The following is a 22277-nucleotide window of genomic DNA, read 5'->3' on the forward strand; positions in this document are numbered from 1 at the left end:
TCCCCTTTAACCAAATCTAGTATAATGTAATGATCTCCAAAGGAAGTAAAGATATGCAAGCAATCAGATAACTATTGCAACACACATTTCTCCTTGGAGTATATATAACCAGCCATTTAGGTTTGGCACATGAAGTCGTCACACTGTCACCCAACTGAGTAAACATGATATGGCATGATAAGGTCATCGAGCAGAGTCTGAACTCTGATCTAACAAAATAGTTTTTCATAGTCCAGTTACATAATGGAAGTATAGCTTGAAACCGTATTCATGGTTGTGTATGTTTTATTGTAAAATATGCGCCCCAGATAAAGTTCAAGACCTGTTTCATTAACTTCCCCTCTAATTATGCTGCAGTATATTACAGTAACATGACTAGAATCAAGCATGCAGCAATGACTGAAGAGTGCAGCGATGGACAAGAGCTGCCTCTGTCATCAAAAAGGCCGCGTTCACACATTCAGGATTCTGTTCGGATCTTGTGCCGGATTCCATGCCAGAATCCTGGTAGAATCCCTTCAGCTATGCTAATGACTGGAGGTTTTTTAGTTCTTTACCCCCTAGTTGAACATACTGCAATATAGCATGTTCATTCATGACTTGCTGTTATTAAATTGCAATAGGGTTAATCCACTGGCCATTACATGGCATAAATCAGTTTCACCTGCAATTTTCTGCTGTGGATTTTATAAAAAAAAAATAGAAATCCAGTGTGAACACAGTCTAGGAATGCTTATTTTGGAGTAAGTCATCTGTCCACACATTGGTAAGCTACACAAACTCGTGCAACAGGATCACTGGGTGCTTTAGTACATAGGAATTTCTAGTGCTCTGACGGCAATTTCTATGAAGTTTCCAACTGCCTCTGGCACATCATCCACACCTGTCGTGCAAACAAGCACGCCCATTGCACTCTGACGTAGTGGAGAAGCGCCCTTCACTATGTAGCAGGTGACAGCACAGATCTGGGTTTGTTTGCCATCTAGTTGCCGGTGTTGATCCTAGTTTAGGCTGCACTCGTTACGCTAGGTTCACATCTGCAGCGAAGAGTCCCGAAGAAGCCTCTGTCGCAGAATCTAGCAGGCGGTATCTTGCGTGGAAAAATGCCAGTATTATTGTGAATAGGATCCGTTAGGGGCCCTGGCAGTGTCGGCATATGGCGGTTCTGTATTTTGTTCCTATGCTAGAACAAAATACCAAAATCATGGCGTAGATGTACCCCTAGGCTTAGTTCTGCTGAAGAATAATATTAATGTGGTTGTCTGTCATTTCCAGTGGTTTTCAGAGATCAGAAAAAAAATTGGCTAAAGGGGTGCAAAATGCCATAAAATAACCAACGTAAGAGACCTGATGGATCCCTCACTTCTCCACCTGTCTACTCACATGACTGCTGCAGTGAATTACTGGCCCAAGCAGTGTCCCGCACATGAGCGCCAAAGTGCAGCGGGGGATTTTTCATGCAAATAATAAATTATTTTATGACCTTTGCCACGTTGGATTATTATTATAAGTGTTTTATTTATTATAATTATTATTTATTTTTTACTTTTGAAACCCACTTTAAAATCTGGCCAAAGAAAATGTTATAAAATAGGAAGAAAAAAAAATCTAAAGTGAACTAGGTCTTGTGTGTATGGATAGTGCAATGATGGATAATGGAAATGTATTATACAATTATTAAATAAAATTAATGGCGACTCATTTTAAATTTGTGTCTGATAGAAAAAAAATAAAAGCGGAATGAGTGAGTGGGCCACAGGCAGGGCAGCATTAGCTGTGGCTTTCATCCGGCATCATGTCACTAGGTCACCTGTGATTCATGCACTGGACAAGCCTGTTCTAGTAACATGCAGGGAGTGGCTGCTTTCTAGTGCATACAGACAGAACATGCTCCTCTACTTCGTTTGCTGTTCGGTCACCCCGTCTGCGTAAGGCCTCATGCACACGACTGTTTTTTTTTTGCATCCGCAAATTGTGCGTTCGCCCAAAAAACCGGATGCGGCATCAGTTTTTTTTTGGAGGATCCGGTTTTTTTCCATAGATCCCTTGTAATAAATGCCTATCCTTGTCCGCAAATGAGAAAGAAGTAGGACATGCACTATTTTTTTTGCTATAGGGAAACACTGACAACGGACGCGGAACACAAACGGATTAACTATCAAAATTTTTTGCTGACCCATTGAAATTAATAGGTCCCCGTCCTATCCGCAAAAAAAAAAAACGGAACGGAGGCCGAGAAAAACTGTCATGTGCAAAACGGATGGCATAAGGATGTCGGCCGTGTGTGTTTTTTTTTTTTTTTTTTTTTTCTTGGATCCAGAGTTTGCGGACCTGCAAAACTCATACGGTCGTGTGCATGTAGCCTAATTATAAGAGGATAGAATAACAGTAGAAGTGTAGCAAACATCTGATGAAAAGACACTAGCCTTGGGCTGTGTTCACATGTTGGCAGTATATCTGATGTGTATTGCGGAAGTAATCTATAGTTGATCAGAATTTGCACAAGGATGATCCTCGTTTTTGTTATTTAGTTATTTAGTGGGGCTGATCCTCTGCCGCACAGAATCCACGGTGCAAACAAAAACCGAAGTGGTAATTTTCTGTGGCATGTGAACAGCGTTGCAGAAATCCCGTTCACATGCATGGGATGTGTATTGTCTTCAGACTTTTTGTATGAACGGACCTTTAGGCCTCTTTCAGACGGGCGTTGCGGGAAAAGGTGCGGGAACATGCGGTTTTTTTTTTTTGTTTTTTTTTCCCGCGCGAGTGCAAAACATTGTAATGCGTTTTGCACTCGCGTGAGAAAAATCGCGCATGTTTGGTACCCAAACCCAAACTTCTTCACAGATAAATAATAGCATTCTGAATACAGAATGCATAGTAAAATAGCGCTGGAGGGGTTAAATTTTTTTTAAAATAATTTAACTCTCCTTAATCCACTTGCTCGCGCAGCCGGCATTGCTTCTGTCTTCTTTCTTTGCTGTGTGCAGGAACCGGACCTGTGGTGACATCACTCCGGTCATCACATGATCCATCACCATGGTAAAAGATCATGTGATGACCGGAGTGACGTCACCACAGGTCCTTTTCCTGCGCACAGCTAAGATGAAGACAGACGAGATGCCGGCTGCGTGATCAAGTGGATTAAGGTGAGTTAAATTTAATTTAAAAAAATTAACCCCTCCAGCGCTATTTTACTATGCATTCTGTATTCAGAATGCTATTATTTTCCCTTATAACCACGTTATAAGGGAAAATAATAATGATCGGGTCTCCATCCCGATCGTCTCCTAGCAACCGTGCGTGAAAATTGCACAGCATCCGCACTTGCTTGCGGATGCTTGCGATTTTCACGCAACCCCATTCATTTCTATGGGGCCTGCGTTACGTGAAAAACGCACAAAATAGAGCATACTGCGATTTTCACGCAACGCACAAGTGATGCGTGAAAATCACCGCTCATGCGAACAGCCCCATAGAAATGAATGGGTCAGGATTCAGTGCGGGTGCAATGTGTTCAACTCGCGCATCGCATCTGCGTGGAATACTCGCCTGTGTGAAAGGGGCCTTAGGGTACGACTACATGGCGACACTGGTTGTGGCCAGGATTGCAGGGGCGTTGCAGTGTAGCAGTGATCCCATAGAAATGAATAGGGGCACCTCTACACTGTGATGCCCCTGTGATCCTGGCCACAACAGGTGTCACACAGCCATTGTAGCATTAGCCTTAGCTGGATTGGCACATGTCAGGCTGTGATCTTTAATCAGATTTTACTAAAAATGCTTTTAGGTGGAGAGACCTTACATAAAGTAGTAGTTCTGCATATACCAGGGGAGTTACTATTTTTCCTCATCTGATATGGTCGGCTATCGGCTCATACTCTCTATGCCCGCTAAAGTACAGGCTCAGTTAGGCCTTTTTCACATGGTGATGATTTTAGGTGCAACGTCCAAGGGAATAAGCTTCTCACCCTTAATATACGCATGAAATAGGACAGCACTCCAAGACGTGATGTCTTTATTCACCCATGTGAAGCAGTAGCGACGTTTCAGCTCACAACTGAGCCTTTCTCAAGCAAAGAAATACAAGCTTGTGCCTTCATTAAATAGCACTCAAATAGTCAGGTGACCAATGAACATGCAGATCAAAAACATGTGACCAATTGACATGTGAAAACCATTTACCGAAGTGATATAATCGTATCATGTGAGCAATTACATATGCAAAATATCCTGACACTGAATACATAAGATTGCACATATTGTGTTACAACCAACCACTTTACATTTGATAGTGTATTTACCGAAGTGAGTATATACATAACCACAGTGGATTTAATCAATGTGAGGTTCATAAATAATGTATAAATCATTAAAATCATTTACCATGTAGACAGAAAGGGCGTTTGACTACGTCCGACAATACTGCGTGTCCATGTGAATACTGGCCAAAGCTGGCATTTTTTCTAACTAGCACTGCAGGTACCACAAAGTGTCAAAGACCAACCTCTACATCGCCAGTAACCCGGCTCCGCTGTATTTCCTGTGTGGAAGCCAGCGCATGCGCATAGTACGGCATCAAATTAAAGGTGCCATCTTTGTTTCTGGAAGGGTACCAGTATTTCCAATGTATCAACATAACTATCCAGGCCAATCAGAGAGGGATCGAACCTCCTGGATGGATCAACCCCTCCAAAGTTGTGGTCAGGTAAGGGGGACACCACACGTGAATGTGGTGTACCCCGAGCCATCCCACCATTCCGGTCTATAGTCTAATGGGGATCTCCCATACATATCACTTACTAACAAACGGAGATTAATTTGACACAAAGTGGAAACAATTGCACAGGAAAAACCAGGAACACCGCGTACTGTCACATATGTTCAAGCTTCTATATTCGCCATCTTCGCATCAGTCTACATGGTATCTAAAAAGAAGAGAAAAGAGAATTACTCATGTGCTTGTAAATCTATATTCCACCTATAATACAGGGATTGTATTTGGAAGCATCAATCATGGAATGTCAGGCAAGCAGCTATCTAAACACATCCAGGGTTATATTCAACATTTAATCCCCTAGGGTGTATATCCACCACATTTCTTTATTTTTCAATATTTTGAGTCTATTGCCCCCTCTCCTGGGGGGAGGTACATGATCTACAATCCAGCATTTTAATTCACGTTCCACATGTTTACGTTCAGTGAAATGATTCTGCACTCTATCAATGTTATGAGCCCTCTGTCTGTTTGTACAGCAACTTTGGCGCATAGCCCCTGACTTCAAATATTTTTGACATTTTATCAAGGGCCTCCGTTAAATTGCTGTCCTCTGAAGTTATCCTTCGTACTCTCAAAAATTGTGAGTACGGTAAATGTTTCACCATATTTCTCGGATGATTACTATCATACCGTAATATGGTGTTTTTGTCAGTGGGCCGAGTACGAAGGATAACCTATATAATATTCCAGCGTGGTGTCTGGACAGACCTCCCTGGAGGCCGCTGCAGGAGTCGGTTTGCACAGTGAGCTGGTTCTCACAATTTGAAAAATCTACTGCAGTAACCTCGACACTTTCTGCAGTGGATTTGGCCTGGCCTTTATAGGAGCAGAACAGTGAAAATAAAGGAAATGTTGGATTCTGCATCCACAACGTTAGGCAGACCCACACCCAAAATAGTACTGCATACAGGACTTCTCTGTCCGATATTTTTAATGGAATCTGCCTCCAACGCAGATGTGATCTTGGCCTAAAGGGTCAATCTGACCCCTTCTTGTGATGGACAGCTAGGGTATGTAACCACAGTAGCAGCGGCAGCTTAGCTGGTTTAATCATCATGTGTTTTTTGCATCGCTGCCTCCCATACACTGCTTGTTGACACTGGGGGTGTGAGCCATTTTGGTATTGTTCGTATATTCACATAATAAGGCCTCTTTCACAAAAGTAATACGGATTGTGTCGGGATTTGTTCAGGAAAAACGGATAGTTTTGCGTGCAAGTTTATGCATTTTTTATTTTTTTTCTCCCCATCCAGATTGTTATTTGCGTGCGTGAAAAATGTATGCAATCTACATCTCCTAGCAGCAATCAGTGAAAAATGCATAGCATTCGGATGCCTTCCGTTTTTCTCGCAGTCCTATTTACTTCTATGTGGCCAGGGCTGCGTGAAAAATACACAATATAGAACATGCTGCAATTTACTAAGACCCCCACCCCCACCCCAAAAAAGCAGATGATGCATGAAAAAACTATACTCCTGTACACAGACCCATTGAAATGAATGGTTCAGGGTTCAGTTCAGATTTTGTGCGTTCTCTGCACGCATCACTTCTGGCTTGTGTGAAAGAGGCCTTAGGGTACATGCACACGTTCCTGATTAATGTGTGGAGCATCCGCACTGAAATCCGCAGGTGTTCGCAGGCAAATCTGTGCGGTCAATGCGCATCAATTGGTGCGGTTTCGGTGCGGATTTTCCGCATGCGGATTTTACTAAGTGAATGAAGAAAATCCGGTCAGGAAAAAAAAAATTGACATGCTGTGGATTTTAAAATCCACGCGGAAAAAAATCTGCATTGTGTGCACTGAGAATTTAAAATTCTCATAGAATAAAATATACATGACCTACAGTGCGGATTTTCCGCACGCAAATCCGCGCGCAATCCTGATCGTGTGCATTTAGCCTAAAGAGCGCTTGATGCGTTACCACTGACATAGAAATGTTTTTGTCATTTGGTTATGCATCTCTCCATCCATAACATTTGACGTATTTCCTGTTCTTTTTATAGGATCCTGCAGTCACACAAATCACAAGCGGCAGCCATGGGAACATAGAAGAATTCAATCCTTTCTCTGAAAATTCCCGCTTGGTGCGTATAAACCATATTGGACTGTCCATTCCCACTGCGCTGGTTCCATGTATTCACTTTATTACTTTCATGTGCTCCATGCGTGTTGTCAGCAGTAATTATGTACTTGTATCAATCAGCCATGCACAGTCTGACATTTCACACCATATGATCCATTTCCACTACCTAACTGGTCACATGTGATAGAGGAAACGTATATGTATACAGCAAGACAAGTGAAAAATGTCATCTCTGCCGAGGTCACTTGTCCCTTCCTGAAAGCAACCGTTCATTTATTTGATGATTTCATACCTCTATATTGCTTGCTTGCAGACAACGAATCAGAAAACTGTGCCGATACAGCCGGTGTTGCCTTCTCAGCCTGCTGTTCTGCAGCCTTCCATAGATCCGTCTCCGCAGGTACGTTTTGGGAGCTCTGGTTAAATAGACTTTATAGAGAGTGTGGCCCCCATATTTGTACTTGTAGAGACAAAAAGATGACCGCTACACCACTAGTAATGATATGTGGCTCTCTAGTGTATGCTGCAAGTGGCATTTGTGAGCCTCTTGTCCACGCTTTTTTTTTTTTTTTTTTTTTTTTTTTTTTTTTATATGCAGATTTTAACACTAATTCTACACCAAAAGCTGTGTGGCAGCCACGTGGAAACTGCCTCCCATAGTTTTCAATAAGACTCCACACAGCCATTCATGCAGTACAGTTTATTTTCATACATTTTCCAGACCCGCCACGGTTTTCTGTCCTTTCTTGGAGTGGTATCAGCTTGTGGATTAGCCCCATTCAAGATGCAAATTGGAATGGAAAATGACATCAGTGGTCACTTTTAAGCTTTGTACACATCTCTGGTCACAAGTTATGGGGCCAAACCTGGCCATTTTGGAAGGACCGAATGACTATCAGAAGTGTATCAGGGGTGTCGTGCCTTTCTCTGACTGTAGATTTCAAAATGTCCTCAGTGGATTCAAGCTGCTGCCAGAGGCTTATTCCCCTCTCCCTATTGAGAACACAAGCACACTCAGTTGTGCCGAGCATACATGTGTATGTACAGCTCCTCTGTCCCATTCAAATGACTGGGACAGAGCAAATGTAATTACACTGCTCCATCTCTGCAATGTCGACAGTGAGCAGGTTAACATTGAATAGAACGCAGCACTGTCCTTTGGAAACAGCGGATCGGTGAGGGTGCCGGAAGTGAGACCCCGCTGATACAATATTAATAACCTATACTGAGGATCGGTCATTAGGGATGAGCGAATCAACTTCGGATGAAACATCCGAAGTCTATTCGCATAAAAAGTTGTTCTAATACTGTGTGGAGCAGGGGCTCCGTACAGTATTAGAATGTATCGGCTCCGATGAGCCAAAGTTATTGCTTCACGGAGTCCCACGAGACTTCGCGCAATAACTTCATAAATTAATTTGTACTGTAAAAACCATTTCCCAAACTCTGGTTCGGTTCCAAGTGGTAGCAATAACTTCGGCTCATCAGAGCCCATACATTCTAATACTGTACGGAGCCCCTGCTCCGGACAGTATTAGAACGAAGTTTTATGCGAATCGACTTTGGATGTTTCATCCGAAGTCAATTTGCTCATCCCTCGTCATCATTATGAGAAAAGCGAGCAGACAATTGATTCCCAGTTCATTTAGCTGACTGGACAGCCCCTTTAAGTAAGATAGGTAACTAATTATTCCCATAGTTTTCTGGTAATAGTTTTTCATAGAGGGTGAAGTGTGTGTTTTTCACTCCTTTTGTCCTTGTTCTCATAGGCAGTAGCAGCGGCAGCACAAGCGAGTCTTCTGCAGCAACAAGAGGAGCTGGACAGGAAAGCTGCTGAGATTGAGCGGAAAGAAAAGGAGACGAGGAATGTAAATATTAACTGTGAGTACACGGAGGTCTCGGGGTGTGTGCTTATTTCCTTCTCATACCTATATATTCTATATCGGGTCTTCTGCTTCTGGTCTTGAGAGATTATATTGCCGTTCTTTGCTGGAAACCCTCTTACTAGACATCTGTGAATTATCTGATACCACATAAAAGCAAATACCCTGAATCAGAAACAATTGGGGAAAAAAGTTTTATAAACTACAGGCAGAAAAAATAAGTTTGCTGGTGTCTTTGATTTTAGGGGAAGTTCTCCTTAACCACCTCCGGACCGCTGTACGCACAGACGCGTCCTGGAGGTGGTTGATTCATTCCTCCTGGACGCGCCGGCGCGTCCTCTCGCGAGACGCGAGATTTCCTGTGAACGCGCGCACACAGGCGCGCGCGCTCACAGGAACGGAAGGTAAGAGAGTTGATCTCCAGCCTGCCAGCGGCGATCGTTCGCTGGCAGGCTGGAGATGTGTTTTTTTTAACCCCTAACAGGTATATTAGACGCTGTTTTGATAACAGCGTCTAATATACCTGCTACCTGGTCCTCTGGTGGTCCCATTTGTTTGGATCGACCACCAGAGGACACAGGTAGCTCAGTAAAGTCCCACCAAGCACCACTACACTACACTACACCCCCCCCCCCCCGTCACTTATTAACCCCTTATTAGCCCCTGATCACCCCTGATCACCCCATATAGACTCCCTGATCACCCCCCTGTCATTGATTACCCCCCTGTCATTGATTACCCCCCTGTCATTGATTACCCCCCTGTCATTGATTACCCCCCTGTCATTGATCAACCCCCTGTAAAGCTCCATTCAGATGTCCGCATGATTTTTACGGATCCACTGATAGATGGATCGGATCCGCAAAACGCATCCGGACGTCTGAATGAAGCCTTACAGGGGCATGATCAATGACTGTGGTGATCACCCCATATAGACTCCCTGATCACCCCCCTGTCATTGATTACCCCCCTGTCATTGATCACCCCCCTGTAAAGCTCCATTCAGACGTCCGCATGATTTTTACGGATCCACTGATAGATGGATCGGATCCGCAAAACGCATCCGGACGTCTGAATGAAGCCTTACAGGGGCATGATCAATGACTGTGGTGATCACCCCATATAGACTCCCTGATCACCCCCCTGTCATTGATTACCCCCCTGTCATTGATCACCCCCCTGTAAAGCTCCATTCAGACGTCCGCATGATTTTTACGGATCCACTGATAGATGGATCGGATCCGCAAAACGCATCCGGACGTCTGAATGAAGCCTTACAGGGGCATGATCAATGACTGTGGTGATCACCCCATATAGACTCCCTGATCACCCCCCTGTCATTGATTACCCCCCTGTCATTGATTACCCCCCTGTAAAGCTCCATTCAGACGTCCGCATGATTTTTACGGATCCACTGATAGATGGATCGGATCCGCAAAACGCATCCGGACGTCTGAATGAAGCCTTACAGGGGCATGATCAATGACTGTGGTGATCACCCCATATAGACTCCCTGATCACCCCCCTGTCATTGATTACCCCCCTGTCATTGATTACCCCCCTGTCATTGATTACCCCCCTGTCATTGATTACCCCCCTGTCATTGATTACCCCCCTGTCATTGATTACCCCCCTGTCATTGATTACCCCCCTGTCATTGATTACCCCCCTGTCATTGATTACCCCCCTGTCATTGATTACCCCCCTGTCATTGATTACCCCCCTGTCATTGATCACCCCCCTGTAAAGCTCCATTCAGACGTCCGCATGATTTTTACGGATCCACTGATAGATGGATCGGATCCGCAAAACGCATCCGGACGTCTGAATGAAGCCTTACAGGGGCATGATCAATGACTGTGGTTATCACCCCATATAGACTCCCTGATCACCCCCCTGTCATTGATCACCCCCCCTGTCATTGATCACCCCCCCTGTCATTGATCACCCCCCCTGTCATTGATCACCCCCCCTGTCATTGATCACCCCCCCTGTCATTGATCACCCCCCCTGTCATTGATCACCCCCCCTGTCATTGATCACCCCCCCTGTCATTGATCACCCCCCCTGTCATTGATCACCCCCCCTGTCATTGATCACCCCCCCTGTCATTGATCACCCCCCCTGTCATTGATCACCCCCCCTGTCATTGATCAACCCCCCTGTCATTGATCAACCCCCCTGTCATTGATCACCCCCCTGTCATTGATCACCCCCCTGTAAGGCTCCATTCAGACATTTTTTTGGCCCAAGTTAGCGGAATTATTATTTTTTTTTCTTACAAAGTCTCATATTCCACTAACTTGTGACAAAAAATTAAATCTCACATGAACTCACCATACCCCTCACGGAATCCAAATGCGTAAAATTTTTTAGACATTTATATTCCAGACTTCTTCTCACGCTTTAGGGCCCCTAGAATGCCAGGGCAGTATAAATACCCCACATGTGACCCCATTTCGGAAAGAAGACACCCCCAGGTATTCCGTGAGGGGCATATTGAGTCCATGAAAGATTGAAATTTTTGTCCCAAGTTAGCGGAACGGGAGACTTTGTGAGAAAAAAATAAAAAATATCAATTTCCGCTAACTTGTGCCAAAAAAAAAAAATTTCTATGAACTCGCCATGCCCCTCATTGAATACCTTGGGGTGTCTTCTTTCCAAAATGGGGTCACATGTGGGGTATTTATACTGCCCTGGCATTCTAGGGGCCCCAAAGCGTGAGAAGAAGTCTGGTATCCAAATGTCTAAAAATGCCCTCCTAAAAGGAATTTGGGCCCCTTTGCGCATCTAGGCTGCAAAAAAGTGTCACACATCTGGTATCGCCGTACTCAGGAGAAGTTGGGGAATGTGTTTTGGGGTGTCATTTTACATATACCCATGCTGGGTGAGATAAATATCTTGGTCAAATGCCAACTTTGTATAAAAAAATGGGAAAAGTTGTCTTTTGCCAAGATATTTCTCTCACCCAGCATGGGTATATGTAAAAAGACACCCCAAAACACATTCCCCAACTTCTCCCGAGTACGGAGATACCAGATGTGTGACACTTTTTTGCAGCCTAGGTGGGCAAAGGGGCCCATATTCCAAAGAGCACCTTTCGGATTTCACTGGTCATTTACCTACTTACCACACATTAGGGCCCCTGGAAAATGCCAGGGCAGTATAACTACCCCACAAGTGACCCCATTTTGGAAAGAAGACACCCCAAGGTATTCCGTGAGGGGCATGGCGAGTTCCTAGAATTTTTTATTTTTTGTCACAAGTTAGTGGAAAATGATGATTTTTTTTATATTTTTTTTTTTTTCATACAAAGTCTCATATTCCACTAACTTGTGACAAAAAATAAAAACTTCCATGAACTCACTATGCCCATCAGCGAATACCTTGGGGTCTCTTCTTTCCAAAATGGGGTCACTTGTGGGGTAGTTATACTGCCCTGGCATTCTAGGGGCCCAAATGTGTGGTAAGGAGTTTGAAATCAAATTCTGTAAAAAATGACGCGTGAAATCCGAAAGGTGCTCTTTGGAATATGGGCCCCTTTGCCCACCTAGGCTGCAAAAAAGTGTCACACATCTGGTATCTCCGTATTCAGGAGAAGTTGGGGAATGTGTTTTGGGGTGTCTTTTTACATATACCCATGCTGGGTGAGAGAAATATCTTGGCAAAAGACAACTTTTCCCATTTTTTTATACAAAGTTGGCATTTGACCAAGATATTTATCTCACCCTTCATTCCTATGGTATCGCTGAAAATAGTGAATGGCACACTTGGCTATTTTTTAGAAGTCCCATTAAAATTAATGGGAGTTGTACCACGCAAGCGCAACCAGTTCTCCATTCACTTCTATGGGGCTGACGGAAATAGCCGAGCCAACGCTCTATTTTTAGTGCTCCCATAGGAATAAATGGAGGGCGGCCATGCATGCATGGTGCGCCCTGCGGGACTTTGCCAGCTGCACTCTAAGTATAGGTGCAGGTCCCAAAGGTGGGACCCACACCTATCAGACATTGGGCTCCTGAGATGATACAACCCCTTTTGTTGTCCAACTTCATATAGATTTTTTTACACTGTCCTCATTCAAAGGAAGCATAGTTACCTGCCCTGACACTAATTTCCAGCTTCGTCGGTCCACTGCTGACTTTACTGCACCTCTGTCCCCGCATGTAAACATCCAGCATGGACGGGGTCATGTTCATTGCTGCAGTCAATGGCTGGATGCAGCACTGATGTGTCCCCAAGAGATGCATGCCACTTGGAGACATGCTGTCAAACATTGGCTGAGTTGGCACAGGTGACTGCGCATGGCAGAAGTTTACTTGCAGGGATTGGAGCACAGAAAAGACAGTGGTGGACCCACAGAGCAGGTAAATATGCAAAGATGGCTGTCAGTCACCAATAAGGCAATCCATTTGGCTATTCAGCTCACAACAGCAGAGATTTAAATGTATAAAATTACAAGTTTACCGAGTCTTTTTCCCCTGAACTATACTCCTCAACTTGGAATTTCAGTGCCAAGAAGGGAAAGTCGTGGAATATTCGAAAATATGTGCCATGGTTCACAGGGGCGAGTATTTTTACAGGGCCTTTTTTTAAATACACTAAGAATTGGCACGTGTCGCTACCAGAACTGTATATGAACAGCGCTGGACCGATGGGCAGACATGGTGCCCGTTCGCGCGTCTAGCAGGCGTCGTGGCCGGCGGGTCTCTGCTGTTTCAAACAGCAGAGACCTGCAGCTAATGACCGCAACCGGCAATAATGGCGTATGCAGTCATTAAAGCCTTTAGATGCAGTGATCAAGTGGAGAGCATCTAAAGCAGGGCTGGCCAACCTGCGGCTCTCCAGCTGTTGCAAAACTACAACTCCCAGCATGCCCAGACAGCCTACAGCTATCAGCCTACAGCAGGGCATGGTGGGAGTTGTAGTTTTACAACAGCTGGAGAGCCACAGGTTGGCCATCCCTGATCTAAAGGGTGTAAAACCGGAAGCTCACACTTCCGGTCTTCTTACCGGCATCCTCTGCGGCTAGTGAGGATGCCGGTAACTGATTTCAATACACTATTTAATTTGGAAAAAATTTAAATCGCCCCCCCCTTTCTGTAAAATAAATACATAAAGAACTAAAAATATAAACCTCATGGGCATCAACGTGTCCGAAAATGCCTGTACTATTAAAATATAAAGTATTTTTCCAGTACGGCAAATGGAACGGGAAAAAAGCGTGAAAATGGCCGATTTGCCTTTTTTTCATCGTTTCTCTTACCCCCAAAAAATGTAATATGTGGTCAAAAAGTGACACACACTCCAAAATGGAATAGATAAAACTACAGATTGTCCTTCAAAAAATGAGCCCCTATACAGCTCAGTAAATATAACTAGAAAAAAAAGTTATGGGGGTCAGAATATGGTGATGTAAAAAAAAAAATATATACATATTTTTTTTTTTTTTAAAGTTTTAATTTATGTTCATAGTATTTAGAGATATAAAACCTACACATATGTGGTATCTTTTAATCGTACTGACCCAGAGAATGACAGGCACAGGTCAGTTTTGCCATAAATGGAACGCAGTAGGGACAAAACCCTTAAAACAGTGGAGGAATTTCATTTGTTCTAATTCCACCCCATTGGAATTGAAATTTTATTCCTCCTTCCCACTTAATCGTATGCCATATTAAATGGTGGCATTAGGAAGTACAACTTGTCCTGCAAAAAAATAAGCCCTCAGACATCTTTGTGAACATAAAATTAAAAAAGTTATTGCTCAAGGAAGATGGGGAAGAAAAATGAAACCGCGAAAACGAAAAAACCTCCGGTAACCTAAGGGTTAGAGGTTTAGAAGATAATTTTGCCAAAACATACTTCATTGGCTTCATTGGCTATTTGGCACACCTTTTTGCAGGCGTTGATGCAACTGAAAATGCTGCAGATAAAAAAAATAAAAATACACCAAAAGGATGCACTAGGATTTCAGAGGCCGATTTCTCCTGCTTACTACATAAGAGCTTCAAAATTAGGTTGTGTGAACCTCGCTTTAAAGAGTTGTCTCACTTCAGCAAATTACATTTATCATGTAGAGAAAGGTAATACACACCACCCTGCAATTCATCAGTGGCAGTTGTGCTTGCACATTATAGGAAAAAGCATCAGCTCCTCTGGTGGCCGGGACCATGGGGGTTTTTTCCTATATTGTGCAAGCACGACCACCACTGCTGGATTGCAGGGTGGTCTTTAACCATGGAAACGAGCAGTGTATAATGTGATGGAGAAATGAAGCCAGCCAGCAAAGGAAGCAATATGGATAATAACAATACATTAGTGAGTGCCTGTGTTCACTTTCTCTACATGATAAATGCCACTTACTGAAGTGAGACATCCCCTTAAGGGTCCATTCACACATCCGTGTGTGTTTTGCGGATCCGTGGATCTGCAAAACACGGACATCAGCAATGTGCGTTCCGCATTTTGCGGACCGCACATCGCCGGCACTTAATAGAAAATGCATATTCTTGTCCGCAATTGCTGTGTTGCAATGTTCTATTTTTTTCGGGATTGGAATTGCGGACCCGGAGGTGCAGGTGCTGGTTTGAAAAACGTGGAGTGTTTTTCATGGTGCAACCCCTTTAAAGTAATTTCTGAAAAACTAATACTGGATCCAGCACCCATGTTACACCCGCTATAGTTTTTGAGATGTTATCTCCTATGTCTGGAGTCCAAGGAATGGTCCGTGCTGCCTTTCACCCTACGTGACAAATCTAGTGGTAGGTTTCTAGGTGAGCTGTGTGGGTTTTTGTTTTTTTCTTTTTCTATTTTTCAATTAAAGTAATACATCAATGAAGTACCAAAAAAGGTAGCGGGCAATCTTCAGCTTCTCAATAGGTCCATGCAGTTCTTTCTTGATTCCTGTGATGTTATGGCCATGGGGGTGTCAAACAGGTGCAGTGATAGGGGAATGTGTATGTAAATAGCTGGTTGGGAGGAGCTATAAACTAGGGGCGGTGCTGGAGCTGTGGCAGAGAAAGAAGTGCATCATGGGTTTGGTTGGCTAGAGCAACAGGAAGTGCTACATACAGGATGGAGCTAGAGTGATCATGGTGAAAACGGGTTGGCAAAGTACATGAGGTGTAAGCAACTACAATAGCATATCTGTTAAAAACCATAGTAATCCCCTTTAAGCAATACATTCTTCCTGACTGACTTTTTCTCCTTTTTACAGTAAGACAGAATAACTGGCCTCCTCTTCCTCCCAAGTGTCCCATCAAGCCGTGCTTCTACCAGGACTTCTCAGTAGACATTCCAGCTGATTATCAGCGCACCTGTAAAATGCTCTACTACCTATGGATGTGTAAGTATCTGCATGTCCACTGCATTTTTGGAAATTTAGATTGACACATACATGCTTATATTTGACCCTAATGACTGCCTCAGAAGGGATTCATGTCTGCTTAAAGCATAATTTATCACAGTCTTCTTTTAAAGTCTAACTAAAAAGTTAAATAACTGCTTTATCCCGTCTAAAGTTACATATAGAATTCTGTGGGTTCCCCATTATCGACTGTTTCTGAGCACAGATTATTATCGTTAAGATGCCTATACTTGTTAAAATGCGAAAAGTAATTTAATCTAATAACCCATCTATGTACATTATTAAATAGATATTAAATCTGACTGATGAGCCCCCCAGTGATCACACAAATGGAGGCCCGGCGTCCTCGAAGATTGGAGCCATGATGAGTATGGGTGACCAAAATTTTATTCACTCCAATGGGACTTATGAGTACAGTGCTTGGTGCTATCCCCAGCAGTCACATAGAAGTGAATGGCGCTGTGGCCATGCTTGTGCACCATTCTAATAGAGGAGTCCGGGACCTCCATTGTCACATTCACTGGGGGTCACAGCAGTTGGACCTCCAGAAATCAGGCACTTATCTTCTATTATGTGGATCAGGGATAAGTGTTAGTGGGAAAATCCAGTTAATGTTAGCCAAGCATGCACCCATCAAAGGGAAGTATCGAGTTGCTGGATTTCAACATGCCTGATCCTTAAAAGGGTTGTCTGACTTCAGCAAGTGGCATTTATCATGTAGAGGAAGTTAATGCAAGCCACTTACTAATGTATTGTTATCCATATTGCTCCCTTTGCTGGCTGGATTCATTCTTTCAGCACATTATACACTGCTTATTTCATGGTTATGACCACCCTGCAAGCACGGCCACCGCTGATGGATTGCTGGGTGGTCGTAACCATGGAAGCGAGCAGTGTATAATGTGATGGAAAAATGAATCCAGACAGCATAGGAGGCAATATGGATAATAACAATACATTAGTAAGTGGCTTATATTAATTTTCTGTACATAATTCTATTTGCTGAAGTTAGACAGCCCCTTTAAGTTCCCAGAGATGATTAGGCATCATTGAAGCTAGAGGCTTACACTCTTCTCCCCATTGAATAATGTACTTTTCGCCACGCTGAGTATGCATGTGTGGTGTTTTGGGAGAGGTGGCGGTCTGTGTGTATGGCCAGCCTTACAGTTTAATGTAAGATTTTAGGTCTCGGTTCTAGCAGCAGAGTCTCCTACTGCAGGCTACATTATATATAAAGTTCTCATGAGAAAATATCCTGATCTGTTAGGTCACACAGTTAGGTCACTATTGTATTTTACACAGTTCAAATGTACAGTGCTAATGGATGGAGTTAGGAGAAACCTACGCATGCGTTGCATTTTTCTTGTCGTCATTTTTGCATATTTTGATGCTTCTTTTAAACAGGTACTGGATACTGCAAATTATCCTTTGTCACAGATATGTAAAGTTACAGATGTTCAATTTATATGCTGTCTGCAGAAATGTAGCATAATATACCTATGAGCAGAAAAGTGTCTGTGTCTGAATTCAAACTGTGCTTTTTTCTTTAGTGCACACAGTCACACTTCTACTTAATTTTCTGGCTTGCTTGGCCTATTTCATCTCTGCAAGTGAAGTTGGTGGTGTGGATTTTGGCCTGTCCATCCTGTGGCTTGTTTTGTTCACACCTTGTGCCTTTATGTGCTGGTACCGGCCAATCTACAAAGCATTCAGGTAATGTGTCCTTGTGACCTGGAATTATTCTCCATGTCTAGAAGTACAGTGTCTGGCATTGTGATTGAAACGGGCAGGAAAACCTAGCTGCCGCACAAATATTGAGGACCACTACCGGCTGCAGCAATGTCTTGGCATTGCTGTTTTACAATTCCTGCAGTCTAGCAGAGACAGTTCAGGTGCCTGCCTGTCAGACCCTGTGGACTAGATCAGCTTTGCTAGTAACTAATGTCGCCATAGGGGTCTGTTTCATTTTCCCCGGTGAGTGGGGCTTCTATGGAGAAAGTCAACGTGTCCAGTGCAATTCAAATTGCTGAATGTGTTCTGCTACAGTTCAGTGATCTGCACAAAAGTGGTGGCAGCGCGGGAGGGCCGAGGAAGCAGTCACATGGATAAATCACGTGACTGCTGCCATCCTACTTATGGATGTGAAGTCTGCTTCTGTCCATTGGTTACACAGCACATAGTCAGGTCCATAAATATTGGGACATTGACACAATTCTAACATTTTTGACTCTATACACCACCACAATGGATTTCAAATAAAACGAACAAGATGTGCTTTAACTGCAGACTGTCAGCTTTAATTTAAGGGTCTTTACATCCCAATCAGGTGAACGGTGTAGGAATTACAACAGTTTGCATATGTGCCTCCCACTTGTTAAGGGACCAAAAGTAATGGGACATAATAATAATCATAGATCAAACTTTCACTTTTTAATACTTGGTTGCAAATCCTTTGCAGTCAATTACAGCCTGAAGTCTGGAACGCATAGACATCACCAGATGCTGGGTTTCATACCTGGTGATGCTCTGCCAGGCCTCTACTGCAACTGTCTTCAGATCCTGCTTGTTCTTGGGGCATTTTCCCTTCAGTTTTGTCTTCAGCAAGTGAAATGCATGCTCAATCGGATTCAGGTCAGGTGATTGACTTGGCCATTGCATAACATTCCACTTCTTTCCCTTAAAAAGGGTCTTTGGTTGCTTTTGCAGTATGTTTTAGGTCATTGTCCATCTGCACTGTGAAGCGCCGTCCAATGAGTTCTGAAGCCTTTGGCTGAATATGAGCAGATAATATTGCCCGAAACACTTCAGAATTCATCCTGCTGCTTTTGTCAGCAGTCACATCATCAAAAAATACAAAAGAACCAGTTCCATTGGCAGCCATACATGCTCACGCCATGAAACTACCACCACCATGCTTCACTGATGAGCTGGTATGCTTAGGATCATGAGCAGTTCCTTTACTTTTCCATACTCTTCTCTTCCCATCACTCTGGTACAAGTTGATCTTGGTCTCATCTGTCCATAGGATGTTGTTCCAGAACTGTGAAGGCTTTTTTAGATGTCGTTTGGCAAACTCTAATCTGGCCTTCCTGTTTTTGAGGCTCACCAATGGTTTACATCTTGTGGTGAACCCTCTGTATTCACTCCGGTGAAGTCTTCTCTTGATTGTTGACTTTGACACACATACACCTACCTCCTGGAGAGTCTTCTTGATCTGGCCAACTGTTGTGAAGGGTGTTTTCTTCACCAGGGAAAGAATTCTTCGGTCATCCACCACAGTTGTTTTCCGTGGTCTTCCAGGTCTTTTGGTGTTGCTGAGCTCAACGGTGCGTTCCTTCTTTTTAAGAACAGTTGTTTTGGCCACGCCTAATGTTTTTTTCTATCTCTCTGATGGGTTTGTTTTGTTTTTTCAGCCTAATGATGGCTTGCTTCACTGATAGTGACAGCTCTTTGGATCTCATCTTGAGAGTTGACAGCAACAGATTCCAAATGCAAATAGCAAATGAACTCTGGACCTTTTATCTGCTCATTGTAATTGGGATAATGAGGAAATAACACACACCTGGCCATGGAACAGTTGAGAAGCCAATTGTCCCATTACTTTTGGTCCCGTAACAAGTGGGAGGCACATATGCAAACTGTAATTCCTACACCGTTCACCTGATTTGGATGTAAATACCCTCAAATTATAGCCGACAGTCTGCAGTTAAAGCACATCTTGTTTGTTTCATTTCAAATCCATTGTGGTGGTGTATAGAGCCAAAAATGTTAGAATTGTGTCAATGTCCCAATATTTATGGACCTGACTGTATGTAGTGAGCTGGGAATGGTGTAAAGATAATTAACCAGTTCCTGATCGTCTCTAGACTATATACGTCCAGGCAGTCAAGACATATCTCTGCATGGACATTTTAAAAAATTGTGCAGCTGCTGGAGTGGGGAGCCCACAGTCATGACAGCAGGGCTCCCCATAGAGAGGTCAGGGACGTTTTCTTTACCATCTCTGCCTTCCCCATTGCTCTATATTCCGCTTCCTGCTCTGGTCTGAGTAGTCATGTGACTGCTGGGGGCCATGAGCTGCTGGGTCTGCAGTGAGGTTCTACAGCGCTGTACAACCTCTCTGGAGGCTGTATTCCCCCTGTAACTGGGTCTTATATGTCAGCCCCAGCTAATGGAGAAATTAGCAATAAATGTAGAGGGATCACAAAGTGTAAAATAAAATAAAAAAAATGTAAAGTTGGTTTATAAAAAAAATGTTTCAAGTGTAAAAAGAAGTCCCTTCCCCCATCAAAATTATAGAAAAAATAGACCTATTGGGTATTGCCAAGCTCAGCTCTATAAAAGTATCATATCATCTAACCTGTCAGGTGAACAAAAAAAACTATACCAGAACAGCATTTTTTTTTGTCACTTTGCCTCCCAAAAAACATAATATCAAATAATCAAAAAGTTTTATGTACCCAAAGATGTTACCAATGAAAATGTCCTGGAAAAAAATGAGCCCTCACAAGACCATGACCAGAATAATAATTTAAAAAAAATATGACTCAGCAAATGGCAAAACCAAAACATGTCGAAGTAGCAAAACAAAAAAGAAAAACTATATAAAATCACATGTAGGGTGTCTCTAAAACCAGGAAGCACAGCATAAGGCCTAGTTCACACGAACGTATGGCTTTTATAGTTTTTTGCGGTCCATTTTTGAGTTCCGTTGTGTTTCCATTCCGTTTTTCCGTTCCGTTTTTCAGTATGGCATATACAGTATACAGTAATTACATAGAAAAAATTGGGCTGGGCAGAAGATTTTCAATAGATGGTTCCGCAAAAACGGAAGACATTTGGATGCATTTCCGTATGTGTTCAGTTTTTTTTTTTTTTTTTTTTTTTTGGCGGACCCATTGACTTGAATGGAGTCACGGAACGGGATTTGCGGGCAATAATAGGACATGTTCTATCTATCAACGGAACGGAAATACGGAAACGGAATGCTTGCGGAACACATTCCGTTTTTATTGCAGAACCATTGAAATGAATGCTACTGTATACGGAACACAAAAAAACGGCCCGTACACTCTAAAAAACAAAACAAAAAAAAAACCGATTGTGTGAACTAGGCCTAATAATAATATGGCTGACTTTTCCCTGAATTCCCTTAGTGACTGAATTCTATAAGGAGTGTGGTTTCTAAAACGGGGTCACTTTTTTTTTTTTTTTTTTGTGCTTCATTGCAGAGCCTCTATTTGTGCACCAGTGCTGTATAAATTACCAAATTAGGCTTCAAATACACATGGTGCTCTTTCTCTTCTATGCCATGTGCACAAACAGCAGTTTAAGAGTACATAAGGGGGTATTTAGTTTCCCTTGCAAAAAATAAAACATGGGTTAAAGCAACATTTTATGACAAGGAATGACATCTTTCATTTTCACAGCCAAGTATTTTTTAATTCTCTGAAATGTCTGTGGAGTCAAAGCACTCAGTATACTTCTTGATAAATTCCTTGACTCGTATAGTTTCCAAAATGTGGTTATTTTTTCGTGGTTTCCACTGTGGGAGTACCTCAGTGTCTCTTCAAATGTGACATGGCGCACAGAAACCATTCCAGCAAAATCTGCCCTCCTTCTCTTCTGAGCCCTGCTGTGTGCTCATGGAGCAGTTGTCAACCATGTATGGGGTATTTCTCTAACCTGTAGAATCAGGGTAAAAAGTATTGTAATTTAGTTTGCTGTTAACCCTTTTTTGCGTTACAGGAAAAATTGATGAAAATCTGCAAAAATAACATTTTTTTAAACTTCATTTTGCTTTAACAGAGTTTCTAAAATCCTTTTTGACTAGTTTGAGAGTCTAGTTTCTAAAATGGGGTAATTTATGGGTGGTTTCTATTATGTAAGCCCCTTTAGAACTGAATAGTTCCTTAACCCCTTCCTGACACAGCGATTTTCCTGTTTTGTGTTTTTGTTTCAATATTGCATGCAATGTAGTTGAAATTGGGGGGGGGGGGGGGGGGGGGGGGAATGCAATTCTGCCACAGTTGTATGGGTTCTGTTTTTTCCAGCATTCTGTATGTGGTAACAGTGACTTGTGATCTTCATTCTCCAGGTCAGTACAATTAGGGCTCATGCACACGGACGTATTTTCTTTCCATGTCCGTTCCGTTTTTTTT

At 42.9% G+C, this 22277-nt stretch overlaps 1 protein-coding gene across 1 annotated transcript in view; it reads left to right on the top strand.

Annotated features, from left to right (window-relative positions):
- Positions 1-22277, top strand: part of SCAMP2 (secretory carrier membrane protein 2) — a 50053-nt gene that overhangs the window by 18039 nt on the left and 9737 nt on the right. The window contains exons 2-6 of the mRNA XM_040413745.1: positions 6785-6865; positions 7178-7264; positions 8634-8745; positions 15967-16095; positions 17667-17829. Of these exons, the coding sequence (XP_040269679.1) occupies positions 6785-6865; positions 7178-7264; positions 8634-8745; positions 15967-16095; positions 17667-17829 (572 nt within the window). The remainder of the gene's footprint in view (positions 1-6784; positions 6866-7177; positions 7265-8633; positions 8746-15966; positions 16096-17666; positions 17830-22277) is intronic.

This window comes from Bufo bufo, chromosome 1, assembly GCF_905171765.1.
Source record: "Bufo bufo chromosome 1, aBufBuf1.1, whole genome shotgun sequence".
NCBI lineage: Eukaryota > Metazoa > Chordata > Amphibia > Anura > Bufonidae > Bufo > Bufo bufo.